The sequence below is a fragment of the Melanotaenia boesemani genome, chromosome 14 (genome assembly GCF_017639745.1).
Source record: "Melanotaenia boesemani isolate fMelBoe1 chromosome 14, fMelBoe1.pri, whole genome shotgun sequence".
NCBI lineage: Eukaryota > Metazoa > Chordata > Actinopteri > Atheriniformes > Melanotaeniidae > Melanotaenia > Melanotaenia boesemani.
Window position 1 is genome coordinate 9,153,984 of NC_055695.1, and position 13,699 is coordinate 9,167,682.

General features: G+C 37.2%; 1 protein-coding gene across 1 annotated transcript in view; it reads right to left on the reverse strand.

Annotated features, from left to right (window-relative positions):
- The window catches only part of rabgap1l (RAB GTPase activating protein 1-like), a 106,791-nt gene that overhangs the window by 38,009 nt on the left and 55,083 nt on the right, over positions 1-13,699 (reverse strand). Inside the window, exons 14-15 of the mRNA XM_042006745.1 lie at positions 8,360-8,473; positions 737-811 (exon numbers count right to left, since the gene is read on the reverse strand). Coding sequence (XP_041862679.1) covers positions 737-811; positions 8,360-8,473 — 189 coding nt within the window. The remainder of the gene's footprint in view (positions 1-736; positions 812-8,359; positions 8,474-13,699) is intronic.

Sequence of the window (13,699 nt, forward strand, 5' to 3'; positions counted from 1 at the left end):
GTTCCATTCAGACTCTTATATTGTCTCACTCCTGTTTTATCACACAATGAACTAGAAAGCAAACTTGCCTCTTGCAGATGCAGTGAAGATGCAAGGGCACAATGCTGTCGCTTTTCTTTGTGCTAAAACCTTGATAACGTCCTCAACTGCTGTTTTGTTTGCAGAAGAACTGAGGAAGCGGCTGCAGAAAACTTGTATTTTTAAAGCTAAGGAAATGTATTGGTGGCAAATTATACAGTATTTGCAATTCCATCCAGCTAGTCTACTGAGCATTTTCATTTCATTCATTAGCTGTAAACACTGAAAGAAAAAAAAACTTAAATATTGAATATCAGATTAACTAAAAGCAGTGCAATAGAAACAGGTTAAGGCAAATAATAATGAAGTACAATGAAGTACATATCCCATGACTCGGACATAAGGACGTAGGCTTTCAGAGTATGTTGGAACATTGGTTGTTTCTCATTTCTACTGTTCAGCTGCAGATTTGTTCCTCAAGATAAGCAGCAGATGGCACTAACCCTAAATAATCATATAACAGGCATGGATAAGGTCCAGCAGACTTTCTTTTAATTTACAGCACATTTGAATGGAAATATGAAACAATAATAACAGCTCTATAAGAATATGAAGTCATGGTTTGTATTGTATCAGATTACATGATGTTGAGTATTATGTGCATCAACCATGAATAGGCAGGTTAAGCTTATGGATGAATGAATAAAAGGATACTCACATGCAGAAGGAGAACAGCAGCAAGAAATGACTGACCCTGACAATAACCAATTTCCTCATCATAGACAGAGTAGGCCTGTAAGAAAGAAAAAGACATTTTAATTAGGTTACTCTATCAGAAACAAAAGAGAGGTCACCAACATCGAGAGGAAGTTAAACGATGTATCAATAAATGCTTACAAATTAGCAGCTCACAAGACATAAATGTAGTAAAACCAGAGATATATATCCCATTTTATTCAATTGATTCTTTTCAATTGACAAGTAGTCTTGGAGAAGTTTACAAACTATTACAAGCGTTAAATGGTAGGTGTACAGGACTGGAGTAGTGATTAAACTATTCCATGAATCATCACACGATTCACAAAGGCTGCGATAGTTCCAGGAAGTGCTCAGACAAATCAAATGTGTATACAGAGAACAAGAACTGCAGCAAGTTGGTAATTAATTTCATTTATTTACATTAGATTCATTTAAAGATATTTAACACATGCATGCTGAGTAAAGGTAAAACTTTTATTTATTTAACCCGTTAAGGCCCGACGCACGAAAAAATGGTAAGAAAAGTCTGATTTTTTAAATATGAGGTCTTTATTTGGCTCTTTAACAAAATGTAACAAAAAAATGAACTTTTTTTTGGGGGGGGGGATATCTACCATTTATTACCATGTGATATATATTATATTTTCTGCTTCTGGGTATCTATTAGGGGACAGAAGACGAATATCAGATTGTGTTCGACAGGATTTTGATCAAAGTTTATACCATAAATTAAAGCAAAATGTCTCAGAAACTGTATGTATCAAATATGTTGCGCCGGGTTCTTATGGGTTAAATTATGTGGTTTCAAAGTTTAGTTGAGTTTAGTTGTTTTTAATTTTCTTATTGCCAGTAAATGAGATTACAGAGAACTCAACTACCACAACAAACCTAATAAAATAAATTCTTCTGCCTTTAAGACTTATACCAGGGTGCCCAAGTCGGGTCCTCGAGATCTACTATCCTTGATGTATGTAAAAGTTGCAGGGTAGTAGATCTTGACGAACGGACTTGGGCACCGCTGACTTATACCAACCATTGTAGCTTTCTGAATTTCTTTGGTCCTCTCCTTTTATTACAGTCATAAACACAGAGGGGCGGTACAGTTAAATAACAGAGTAAAGCCAACCCATGAATGACTGCTTCCACCACAGTAGATCAGGGATTTAGTGAGTTGCACTGAAGTGCTGTAGATGAAAAGCTCTGATTTTACAGCCAAAGTTACAAGAATTCCATCATAAAATGTCACTAATGCAGAAATAGTTACTTTTTGTCTAATGTAGGTTATTATGGTACAAACAGTAATACAGAAAACTAATTAGCGGTGCTCTTGTTTATTGCTCAAAAAATTGTCATTTTCTTGAAAGTAAATGTGTCATTTCATCTTAAAATCTTCTGTGCTTTGTTGATCTTCCAGTTACTCTTGTCACTATAATGTAAATGCTGTCACAACATCACTGTGAACAAAGGGCATTTCCTAGGAGACGGTTTCTCTCCAGCACTAACTTTTTTCCCTAGTTTTCCCAGAGGAATTTGCCTAAGGACTTCCTCTGTCTTTGGTTTCTTACTTGTCAGTGTCAGCCGCTCCCACTGACACTTTATAAAAGTCATGTATTCTCTAAATGCAGAGATTATCCTCCAGAACTGAGAACATAACTCCAGAGTTCTACCATCACCACAGAAAACACAATTTCTCAGAACTTGAAGAGCACAAAAGAGTATGTACATCTAAGAAAAAAAATTCACAGTGCTCTTTCTTTACTTACACTGCGATCCTAAAGGCTCACTAAAGCCCCTCTATGAATTCATAAAATTATTAAGGATAGTTTGACATGTGCACTGCCTCTGTTAAAAGTTAAGGTTGTAGTATAATATGATTTCTTAAAGCCTACAGGTTTTTGCTACACCTCACATCATTGGGTTTGGATCATGTTTGATCTTGTCCCGTATTTTGGAAATCATGGGAGTTTATACTTATTTCCCAGGCAACACTGAAGTAAGAGGATGCAGAATGAGAAACATGGTGAAATCTAGTATAACCGGGCAAGTTGTTCACATAAAAAATGACAAATACATATGTCAGAGACAAAAAAAAAAGTTAGTTTAGCTTCTTGCACATATTTTTACTTAGATGTACTTAATATAAAAAATGAAGGTCAAATCTATTCCCCCATATTTATGCCTATTAAATGTCCTTTAGTGTGGAAATCCACCAAATAAACTTCTTTTAACAAGTGTAGCTAGAGGAGAGGCAGCCTCTCCAACTCACTCTACCTGGTTAATTTGGTCATTGAACTATGTGGGACTGAACCAAGAGGATAAACTTCACTCAAAAACAGTAATGCTATTGAGTCAACAAACAGACCTTTTTGACAATGTAAGTATTCAGAGAGAAAAATAGTGTTTAAAACCATTCCAGAGAGATGCTTTTATTGATGTGGTTGAAGATAAAAATAACATTATGCAAACTCTTTTCTTATCTGCCTACGTCCTTACAAAGTAAACAAGCTGGAAGAAACACACTCAACAGCAAACAAGTGTTCCAAAATTTGCTCAGATACGGAGAAATCATTAGTAAATGTGGCATCACAAAATTAAATCTAAGGTGGCGTGCAAAACCATCAACCAGAATCATTTCAAATGACCAAGCTAGTAATGGCTCAATTTCATTCCTAAAAATGTTGTCAGGTTACAACCATTTACAGACAAATTGACTGTAACAGGAGTGGGTTAAAAGATCGTCTCTCCTTTTTTCATGTGTGAAAAATGAGTGTGGACGTCAGGAGTTTCACTGCTGATGTGTTCGGTTAATTTGGTGTTTGTTGCGAAGGTAATGGAGAAGTCTTGTGGTGCTGTCTGTACTATAATCTACAAGCTGACATGCTTGATGGAGTGTGGCATTCACACGTCCCCAACTCGACTGAGAGAAGTGCATGCTAACAGATGGATGGGGGAGGTCCTGGTGGGTGAAATCTAAATTTGTTCGCTTGAGCAGATAAAAGGCTCAGAGGGGTGGATTATTACAGGATATGGACATTTTCTCAAGCATCAAGAGGACAGATTCTTCTATACTTACTGTATATGTAGTACATAACTCTAGAAAGTAAGCTGGTACAAATGTATTTTCAATCACTGCCGTAAGACTTTGCTTGTGTGAGTTCTTCCGTGGATGTATGTATGCATAGTATTTTAAAACAACAGTGCGCATTGTGGGAATATCTCAAGTTCTGCTTTGAGGTCATAGTCTGATCCTGCGACAGAGAGCCGACATCAAATCAGAAGTTATAAAGATCTAAGTCCCTAAACTATAGTCTTGGTATATTTAATGTCAGCTAATAGAGATTTAGTTTCCTCACTGAAGACTTCACCCAGAAGTTATGTCTCGTTCTTGGAACAACTTAATGCAGCTGATCAGCTGACCTCTGATGAGAATCCTTGTTTAATGTGTTTTTTTCCCCTACAGGCAACAGAAGACAAAAGGCAGGAGATTAAAGTGGAGGTGGATGACAGGTCTGCAGCAATACAAAAACTGGGGACTCTTAAGTTTGAGGTGGATGCCACAAATCCTTGGTGTGTGAAACCCATTTCACTTTCTTCTAAGTTTATGATAGAATTTCCAACGTTATAAAAAAAATTAATGATTCAAATCTGAACTTAGGCTATGCAGACAATTCTTTGTGTTCACATTAATTATTTTTTGTGATTCCAAAGTTGTTAGATGCACAAAGTTCTTTTTCCTGGTTCCCCCCATTCTTTTTAGCAGTTTTTCTCGATTTTTAGGAAGCAAGAGAAAATATTCAAACTCTGACGATCGGACTTGTTTTTATGAGTCTGATCAAAATGGTTGGAACCAGGATATCAACAAGAACTAGTATCATGACTGGAAAAATGTGTGTATGTAAACACAAACTGATTTACTTGGATACACAACAATAGCTTGGCTGATGAGGCATGTTGATGTGTTATGTTTGCTTTTTCTTTTCTTTTCTTTTTCTCATTGATAAGTTATGACCATGGAAATACAGCAGATATTCTCTTCATCATTTTCTCTAGTTATCTTAGAGTTACAGGTTTTTAGTTGTCAAGTGTATTGTTGATTGTGGCTGTTGAAATTTTTCAAAAGACCTTCTAGGTGACCAAGAGGTGTTTGAGATTTTTGTACCTTAATTGAAAGTGTGACTGATGTGGGTGAGAATGAAACAGATTACCACTGACAAGGAGCATGAAGCTGAGGTGACCTTCCATGGAGAATAAAGGTTAGAAATGAAAGACTTCAGGCTGCATAGTATGAAGATGAATATAAACTTTGTCCTGGATACTACATGCCTGTAAAGCCTCAAGATCCAACCAACCTTATCAGCTGCAAATCTACATGGATTTGCATACAAATGAAGGCTGGCTCGCCACTGACCTACTTGGGTCCAGACTGGATGTTAAACCTTCCTGACAGGTTCTCCCAGAGCGCTGACCAAACATACTCTACTTTTGCAGAGCTAGGAAAACACAAAGAGCAAAAGTCCTACTCCAGCAGCCTAAATCTAAATTTGGTTTTAAAGAATAAACAAAACATCCCATGTCTTTCGTATTTAGTATCATTCTATAAACTTTACAAACTTTTTATCACACACAAACTACATGCAAACTCCTACAATAAAAACCTTATAATTTAATTTTGCGTTAAAAAAATGAATAATGACATTTTATATAAAAAAAGATTAAAGGTCAGTGTATCTCTGCAGTGTAATTTCTGCAGTCTTTCTGGCCATTTTTTAATGCAGTAACATGGCAGAAGGAGAGATTGTGGACATAGTTCATATCTGGTAAGATACTAATTATTTAGTAACAGCCTCACATTGGGGAAAAAACCTACACCTTTTAGTGAGGTTAATCAAAATAAATAGCTTTAATTTACTAGAGAGCATAAAGATTTGACTGGATTTGTGGAATGAGGTCATGTGGTCTGATGAGACCAGATTTACCCTGTTCCAGAGAGATGGGAGCATTGGGGTAAGAAGAGGGGTAGATAAAGTGATGCAGTTATCATGCCTGGTGCCTATTGTCCAAGCCTGTGGGGGCATTCTATGATCTGGGGTTGCTGCAGCTGGTCAGGTCTAAGTTCAGCAACATTATGTACCCAAAGAATGAGGTCAGCTGCTACCCGAATATACTGAATGAGCAGCTTATTCCATCAGTGGATTTTTTCTTCCCTGATGACACTGCCATATTCCAAGATGACAATGCCAGGATTGATTGGGCTCAGATTGTGAAAAAGTGGTTCAGGGAGCATGAGACATCATTTTCCCACATGGATTGGCCACCACAGAATTCAGACCTGAATCCCATTAAAAATCTTTGGGATGTGCTGGAGAAGACTATTCTCAGCGTTCTGTCTCTCCCATCACCACTACAAGATCTTGGAGAAAAATTAATGCAACACTGGATGGAAATAAATGTGACATTGCAGAAGCTTATCACAATGATGCTAAAGTGAATATGTGATGGAATCAAAGCTAATCGTATGAGTTCATTTTGAATGCCCAGGTATTAAATTCTCTTTACTACATATACCTAATGTAGAGATACACAGATAAAGGCTAGCTCACTAGCCAAACGGTATTTTAGAGCATACAGCCGACTGCACACAGTGACCAATGTTATTTGAATATCAGCTCATTTATATGAAAATTGGGCAGCAGCTTTACCTTTTTTTAAATACTATTACTGTGCTAACAACATTCTCCTTATTAATTCTTCTTAGTAATTGATCTGGGAAGTTTGAACCTGTAAAAATCATCAAGCAGGTGTAGCACATTCATTTGAAATTCTGTTTTACTCGAATGTTTCTAAAAACACAATTGCAATCCAACTGCAAAAAGAATCTTCTCGTCAATGACATAACAGCATGTGCGTGTGGTTGAGTATATCAAGTAAGCTATCTGGCAGCTCCCATGTATAGATTTTAATGGAATAGAACCGTTTAAATAGAAATATTTCTCACAGTAAACTGAAATGGGAAGTATACATCAACAAAGTGATAATTCAGTGTGTGATAGAGCTGTATCGACAGGCGATGTGGTGCAGAGTTGTGTGCCTAAGAAGAGAGTCAGATGGGAAAGACTGGCAGAGACTGACTGGCTTGAACACATTTCACTAGTGCTGACCTTGGCTTTTGTCTGAATAAAATGTTCCATGTGTCTTCACAGATAATTGCCTGAGGATGTAAGTACACTGAGGACTCTCAGCATACAGCTCCTAGTTTCTTCGTTTATTTCAATGAAGACAGAGAGAGCACTGCTTTTCTTTTTTTAAATGGAGGAAGATCCACAACAGACCTGTGTGAAGGGATGTTACATTTTAAGTTAACATACAATATGGTTTTAACCCTCAAGTATATTTTGAATTAAATTGTTTGATCTTAATAGAGGACAGAAGGAGAGTAGCATCTCAGAATTAACTATATGACAAATCTTTTAAATAAGATCTGTGGAAAACACAAAATTAGTGGAAACAGGAACTTAGTGTAATCCTAAATCTAAATGATATTGATTTACATAGCAATTAGTTTTGTTAGTTATCATATCTCCCACCACTGAAACCTCCTGCCCTCTGAATAAATTACTTCACATGTGTGAAAAAGTATAATTCATATACACTTGTGTGCATTTTCCTGTCCTTTGTGATAAATCAAAGCACCAACCAAGTGGTCAGGTAACCTGTGTCTGGCACCAAGACAAGGACTGCAGACAAATTAAGTAAAGTAAAATATGATTTAGAGCCACCACTGATCACATTTGTTCCACCACATTCCTCAACTCATCATGCTTTGACCGTCCTTGGACCACTACTGATAGCTGCTCACCATAATCAACTTGAACCATCACAAAATGCTTGCCATTTTCAAAAAGTTTCTATTCAGTCATGTGGCCACAAAATATGGTATTTGTCAAAGGCTTCCAGGGTTTTACGCTGACTACAAGAACAAGAACTTGCATGTTATTCATATCCAGACCTTGATGTGACATTATTGTGGTATATAGAAGATTCATCTCTTCATCTGTGAACAAGGGTTGCTAGCTCATTTGTGTGCAATAAAAACAATGATTTTGAAAGGACACTGTGCAGCTCTTTTTTCTCAAATATCTCTAATTTAAAAACTTTATTTGGTGAAAGCTGGAATAAATCTTCCATTTAGAAAACTGGAAGGAGAGAATGGCAACCACCGAATAGTGTGAATGTTCAGATGGTCTTTTGCGGGAAGGGTTTATATGGATGTCTCTGTAAAGGCAAGCACTGTCAGTCAAGAACTGTGGAGCCAAAATGAATCACCAAGCAAATTTCTGCTGAGCCTTGCCAGACAAATAAAAAAAGCCTGGCATGCTACACAAGGATAGACAAGATTTATCACATATTTAAGAATAATCATCCCTTTCTAACCCCTGATCCCAAGCAGGAAACTGTTTAAATTACCGTTTAAGTGAACAGGTGGATGAGAAAGTGCTTTGTAGAACCTAGACAATGTTTCAAGGTGCTATGTAAGTGTGGGCTACTTGCCATTTGCAACCTCAGTGTCATATGTTGGGCTCACCTTGCAAATCTTATACAGTGAATCCTGTCCATCTCCATCAGAGTCTTTGAAGTAGTCATGGGCTGGAAAAGTGCGGTGAATGTCACGAGTGATAACACCCTCCTGTGCGGAGTCCTGCAGCACACAAGAATGACACACTTATAGAAATGCAAGAAAATCAGCACTGAGATTAATGTTGCAGATAAACAACTTTTAAACTGAGCTGATGCACTTCAACTTATTACACAACATAATATCTTTTCTCTCTTTGTAGATATTCAAACAGTGTAAAAGACTGCAATTTACTGTGCTAACTTCAGTACAGGCAGAAACTGGTGACTCCTACGATACCAACCAGAAACACACCACTATGTTCCAGTTTCAAACTACGACACTCTCCCCAGGCTTCAGCTACTTGTTTCGCAATGTCTTTCTCACTCAAACACACCCACGCATATACAGGCACTCTGCTACTTCCATGTCACCATTTTCCCTCACATAAACACATATGCACACAATGTGGCACACAGTACAAACATGACCAGAGAGAGGACAGCTTTCTCCAACTGCAAGCTGCAGATAAACCAACACTGAGCCTGGCTGGCCTTGATTTGTGTTTGTGTTTATGAGATGAAATTAGAGAGTTTGTGAGTAAAAATAAGATATTATTTATATAATAATTTTTTTTTTTGCTCCTGTTTCCAGATCATAAAAAATGTTAAAGGGAATGTAGGTTTAAAAGTAGCAAAGAGATAATACAGTTAGTTAGATTTTTGTGGAAAACATCTTGCAATACCCAAAAGATAAGACCTGAACAAACTTTCCTTAATATTAGTTATTAATGCACAAATACAACAACTGAAGTGTTTCTGTGCCACCAGATTGTGTAACCTGAGCACTAAGGTGGCAGCAGAGTAAAAGAAAAGATAATCTTATAAGATGTCCTGCCAACCGTGTGCTGGAAATATATCACCCTGGACTGCAGTTGCAAACTCTGGTTTAAGTTTAACCCAGGGTTACTCAATCCAGTCCTAGGAGGGCCGCAATCCGGCAGGTTTTCCATGTATTCCTGCTTCAACACACCTGACTCAAATTAATGAGTCATTGTGCAGAACTTGATGAAGCCACAGAACTTGATTTAATTTGATTCAGGTGTGTTGAAGAAGGAATACATGGAAAACCTGTTCCAGAGGAAAACCTGTGACCTCCTTTCTGTCTATATAAAAAATAAGTTTGTAGGTAAATTGTCAGAAAAATATCAGAGAGGAAAGATCAAGTATTTTAAAATATGGAGAGTCCTTATAAAGAGTTTATTGAGCTAATTTTTCAATGCTTCTTTTGAATCTAAAAAAAAAAAACAACCAAAACGCTACAGCTAAAGGCCTGTGAGAGAACATTGCCTTCTATTAATATTGAAGACTGACTTGGATTCAACAACCTCATGTCACACAGCTGAAGAGAATTAAAATGGCTCCTGAAGAGTGTAAAACCACTTCAAACACAATTATGACTAATTCAATCTTTTACTACTGTACTGTATTAGAGTTTTGATTAGCTAAATATAATTCATTATTTAACATGTTGCCAGCATCTTGCAATTATTTTGTTTAAGCAAATCTATAGGTTTGTGTGCTTCATATATCCACCACACACACACACAACAAATTGTTTGATAGAAGCTGCTGGCACAACTGTGTGTAATGCTTTAATAAGATTTGTAATGAAGAGGTGGTGTGTCGTTCTGTGCATTGTGTAAGAGATGGAACTAACGGTTTTACATCGTGACTGTACGGCAATGAAAAAAATAGATGAAGCCCTTCAAGAATTAAGGCACTGTCTGAGTTTGTTTTTGTATTTTTCTCCTGCAGTCATGGTTATGTCAACCTTTCGAGCCCAAGTCATTATCATGCTTAAATTTTCAAGATGGAAATTCCATCAACTATCCATGGGATACAAATGAGCAAGTCTGATCCATAGAGGTCAAAGCTGGCATCCCAGAGAGCCAAAAAGATCCACTGCCAACATCTGAGTGTCAAACACCAAACGATCCACACCTCAAAGCAATTTCATGGCATAACACTGGGCTTTAGATTAGCATCATGCATGTCAAAGCCAGCTCTACTTGTACAAAACCAAAAGAGAACCAGATTGAAGCGTGAAATGTCATAGGCTCCCTCAAAGTTCTTCAAAGAAAGTAGATGTGTTTTAACATGACTGTCCTAAGAGGACAAAAGCAAAAAGCATGAACGTGGGTATAGAAAGACAACTGCACAGAGAATGTTGTGTTATTTTTCTCCTAACAGTAAAAACATCACATCACTTCACTAACATACGATACATTACTTTTTCTTAACTATCCCATCATTACTAAAACGTTCATGGCACTGTAAATACCATGGCAACATCAGTGAGGACCGGCAAAAATCTAGTAGACAGTGAAAGTTGTAAACACTTTGATTTAATAAACCATGCATGCCTCCACTAATTAACAGCCTCATTATTCAAAAAACACCAAAAAATAGGAGACGGTGTCCTCTATGTTGCCTAATCCCCTTCCTCTCTTCTCTTCAGTTTCCTTCTGCATGTTTCTTTTTCTCCTTGAATTCTTTATTCCTTTGTTCCTTTTTCTTGCATATCTCATTTTTCTCACTTCCACACTATCCCAGTTTTCTACTTAATCTCCTATTGTACCATTACATTAACTGCTTCCTGTATTTCCATCTATTTCACATTCTTTTCTTTAGTACTTTATTTTCTTTCCTCTACTCTCTGAATCCTCGTCCATTTCTTAATACATATAACCTGTAATTTTCAGAGTGAACATACAAAGACATTCAAGCCCATCACTTAAAGCTTACAAGACAAGCTTATTCTAAAAGTTTTGGATCATACTGTTTGTTTTATACACCAATAAACTCTTGCTGAGACTGATCAACTTGTAACACTCAAGCATAGGAAAGGGAGACTATAGGACTTTGCACCAAGCTTGTCATTGGATAAATTGAGTGCAGCAAGGCTATAGGTTCTGCTGTCTTCACCTTCACTGCAGAATGCTCTTTTTGTGTTTTATGGAACATTTCCTTAAACTTGCTGTTCTGAACACAGTGTATACCTTTCTTTGCCAAGTGTGTAGTAGAGGAATAGTTTTTGTGTGTACATGCATATGTATTTGTGTTTATGAAAGTTGCATCCCTTTGATCTCTGCTGGGAAGATAAGGTGTTTTGAAGGAATTACAACCTCATCAGCTGCATCACTTCACCAGTACACTGACCCAGTTCAGATTCACAACCTTACATAAAAGAAGAAGAAGAAAAAAAGAATTCTAGCCATACACCCTATAACCTTATAACAAACTAAAGTCTACAATAAGCTCTATAGATTTCCCCATTATTTCCTCTACTGAAAAATGGCAGGTACAGACCCACTCATTCCTCCCAGTGCTGGTGGCATTAATGGCCGTCATACCCTAACTCTGAATCAGAAAGCCAGAAAATTAACAAATAGCAGAGTGACCAATTCAGAAAACTTTGAGTTCATATGATGCTCTGTACTATGCCAACATGTTTATAAGTTTAACAGGGAAAATGCAAAAATATAACAAAAATAATGTGGCTCAGTCAGAGAGCCCCATTAATAATGACACCTCTAGTTAATATTCCTTTGGAACTGGGGAAAGAGCTACAGATAGAAGCTCTGAGTATAGTATGAAGGCATCCATTATCACCCTCAACCAGAGTATCTTCCACTGAATATGTTTCTTCATCTGTGACAATTTGGGAAAAACATCAGAGGAATCCAGAAGGCAGTTAGTGATTGGTTGCTTCCAGACAGGGGTAACAGGAGGACAGAGGATCTGAGGCTGTGATAAGACCAGGAAAGGAGAGACAGCACCACATCGGAAGACAAGGCTATTCTTGACTCAAGATAATCCCCTAATAGAAAAAAAAGGCTGCAAAATTTACACAAGGATTGTTGGATCCTTTTTGATTGGCAGAAACAGTGCGTGCAGAGTTTATTAAGGTGCTCCACAGGAGTAAGAAGACAAGCCTACAAGAGTCTGTTGGATCATAAACCTGTATAAACCAGAAATATACACACATTCATGAGGGCATGGACTATAGTCACACACATGATGGCAAATAAAAACACAATATTTAGGAAGTTAAATGCCATGAAAGCATTGATATCTGTGCAGATAAGCACATCGAAACAAGCATACAAGTTTTTAAATTTATAAATAAATCTTTTATCCACTCTAATGCACGACAGTAAAACAAAAACCAGAAACGTAGGTCTATATGCATATACTTCACCCTTTCACAAGCATAAAAATGAGCAGGATTACTATACATCAAAGATGCTTGGTGTCTTGCTGATGACACAATGAATATGGAGGGATTAAAAGAAAAACATTAGCAGAGGCTGGGGATTACATCAACACTATCCACCATCAGTCTGTATCAAAGACTGTACTGTCAGTTTGTGTGTTTGCATTCTACAGCACCGTGTGTACCTGTCAGTTTTATCCCCTGGTGGCTTTTAGACTGACTGAGGTAAGAGCAAAGGAGAAAGCGGAAGATTGAGAGAAATCAAAGCAGACAGACAGAGGAAAAGACAGACTGGGGCACAAGTTGAAAAAGTGAGAGATAAAAGAGAGGGGACTGAGATATGTACACAGAGGGGAACAAGAGGTTTCGTCTAATTGTAGCCTGGGGGCTTGTAAGGCAGACAGTCCATTACTCAGATCTCACCAACAGGTTACCTACTTAACACTGGCAGCTAAAAATAAAAACTGCTGATGTGTCCAATGCTGCACTCCACCGCCAACAACATTTCATCTAACACATGAGCTTGACTGGTAGAGGATGCCACATGTTAAAAAAAATCTAAGAAGATCTAAAGAGAAAGTATTGCCATGCAGCATCAACAGTCCTATTGTCATGTAGTCAAAGCATAAAAGAGTACATCAGCTAAACAAGTTACTTAGATGTCACAGTTGCCATGGCAATTAACACCTTGATAATATTCAAAATTTTACATAATCCACAAAATAGCCTTTGGAAAAAATAGTAATCCACAGTATTCATTACACATGAATGTCAATGTGTTACTCAAAGACGAGGGCATTTAATGATTACATTAGTTAAGAATATAGTTATGCTTGAAAGATAAAAGAAAAGTCAAGTCTCTGGATCAAAAAGTCATCTGTTAGATGTCACAAATCTATAAACAATTACCTAAAAAAAATAAAGTATAATATTAGCTTTCCAGCAACTGTTCCTAATCATGTTACTGTAAGATCATCCATCTGCTGCTTCTCTACGTTTCTGGATTTGTCATAAAAGTTTCATGAAACATCA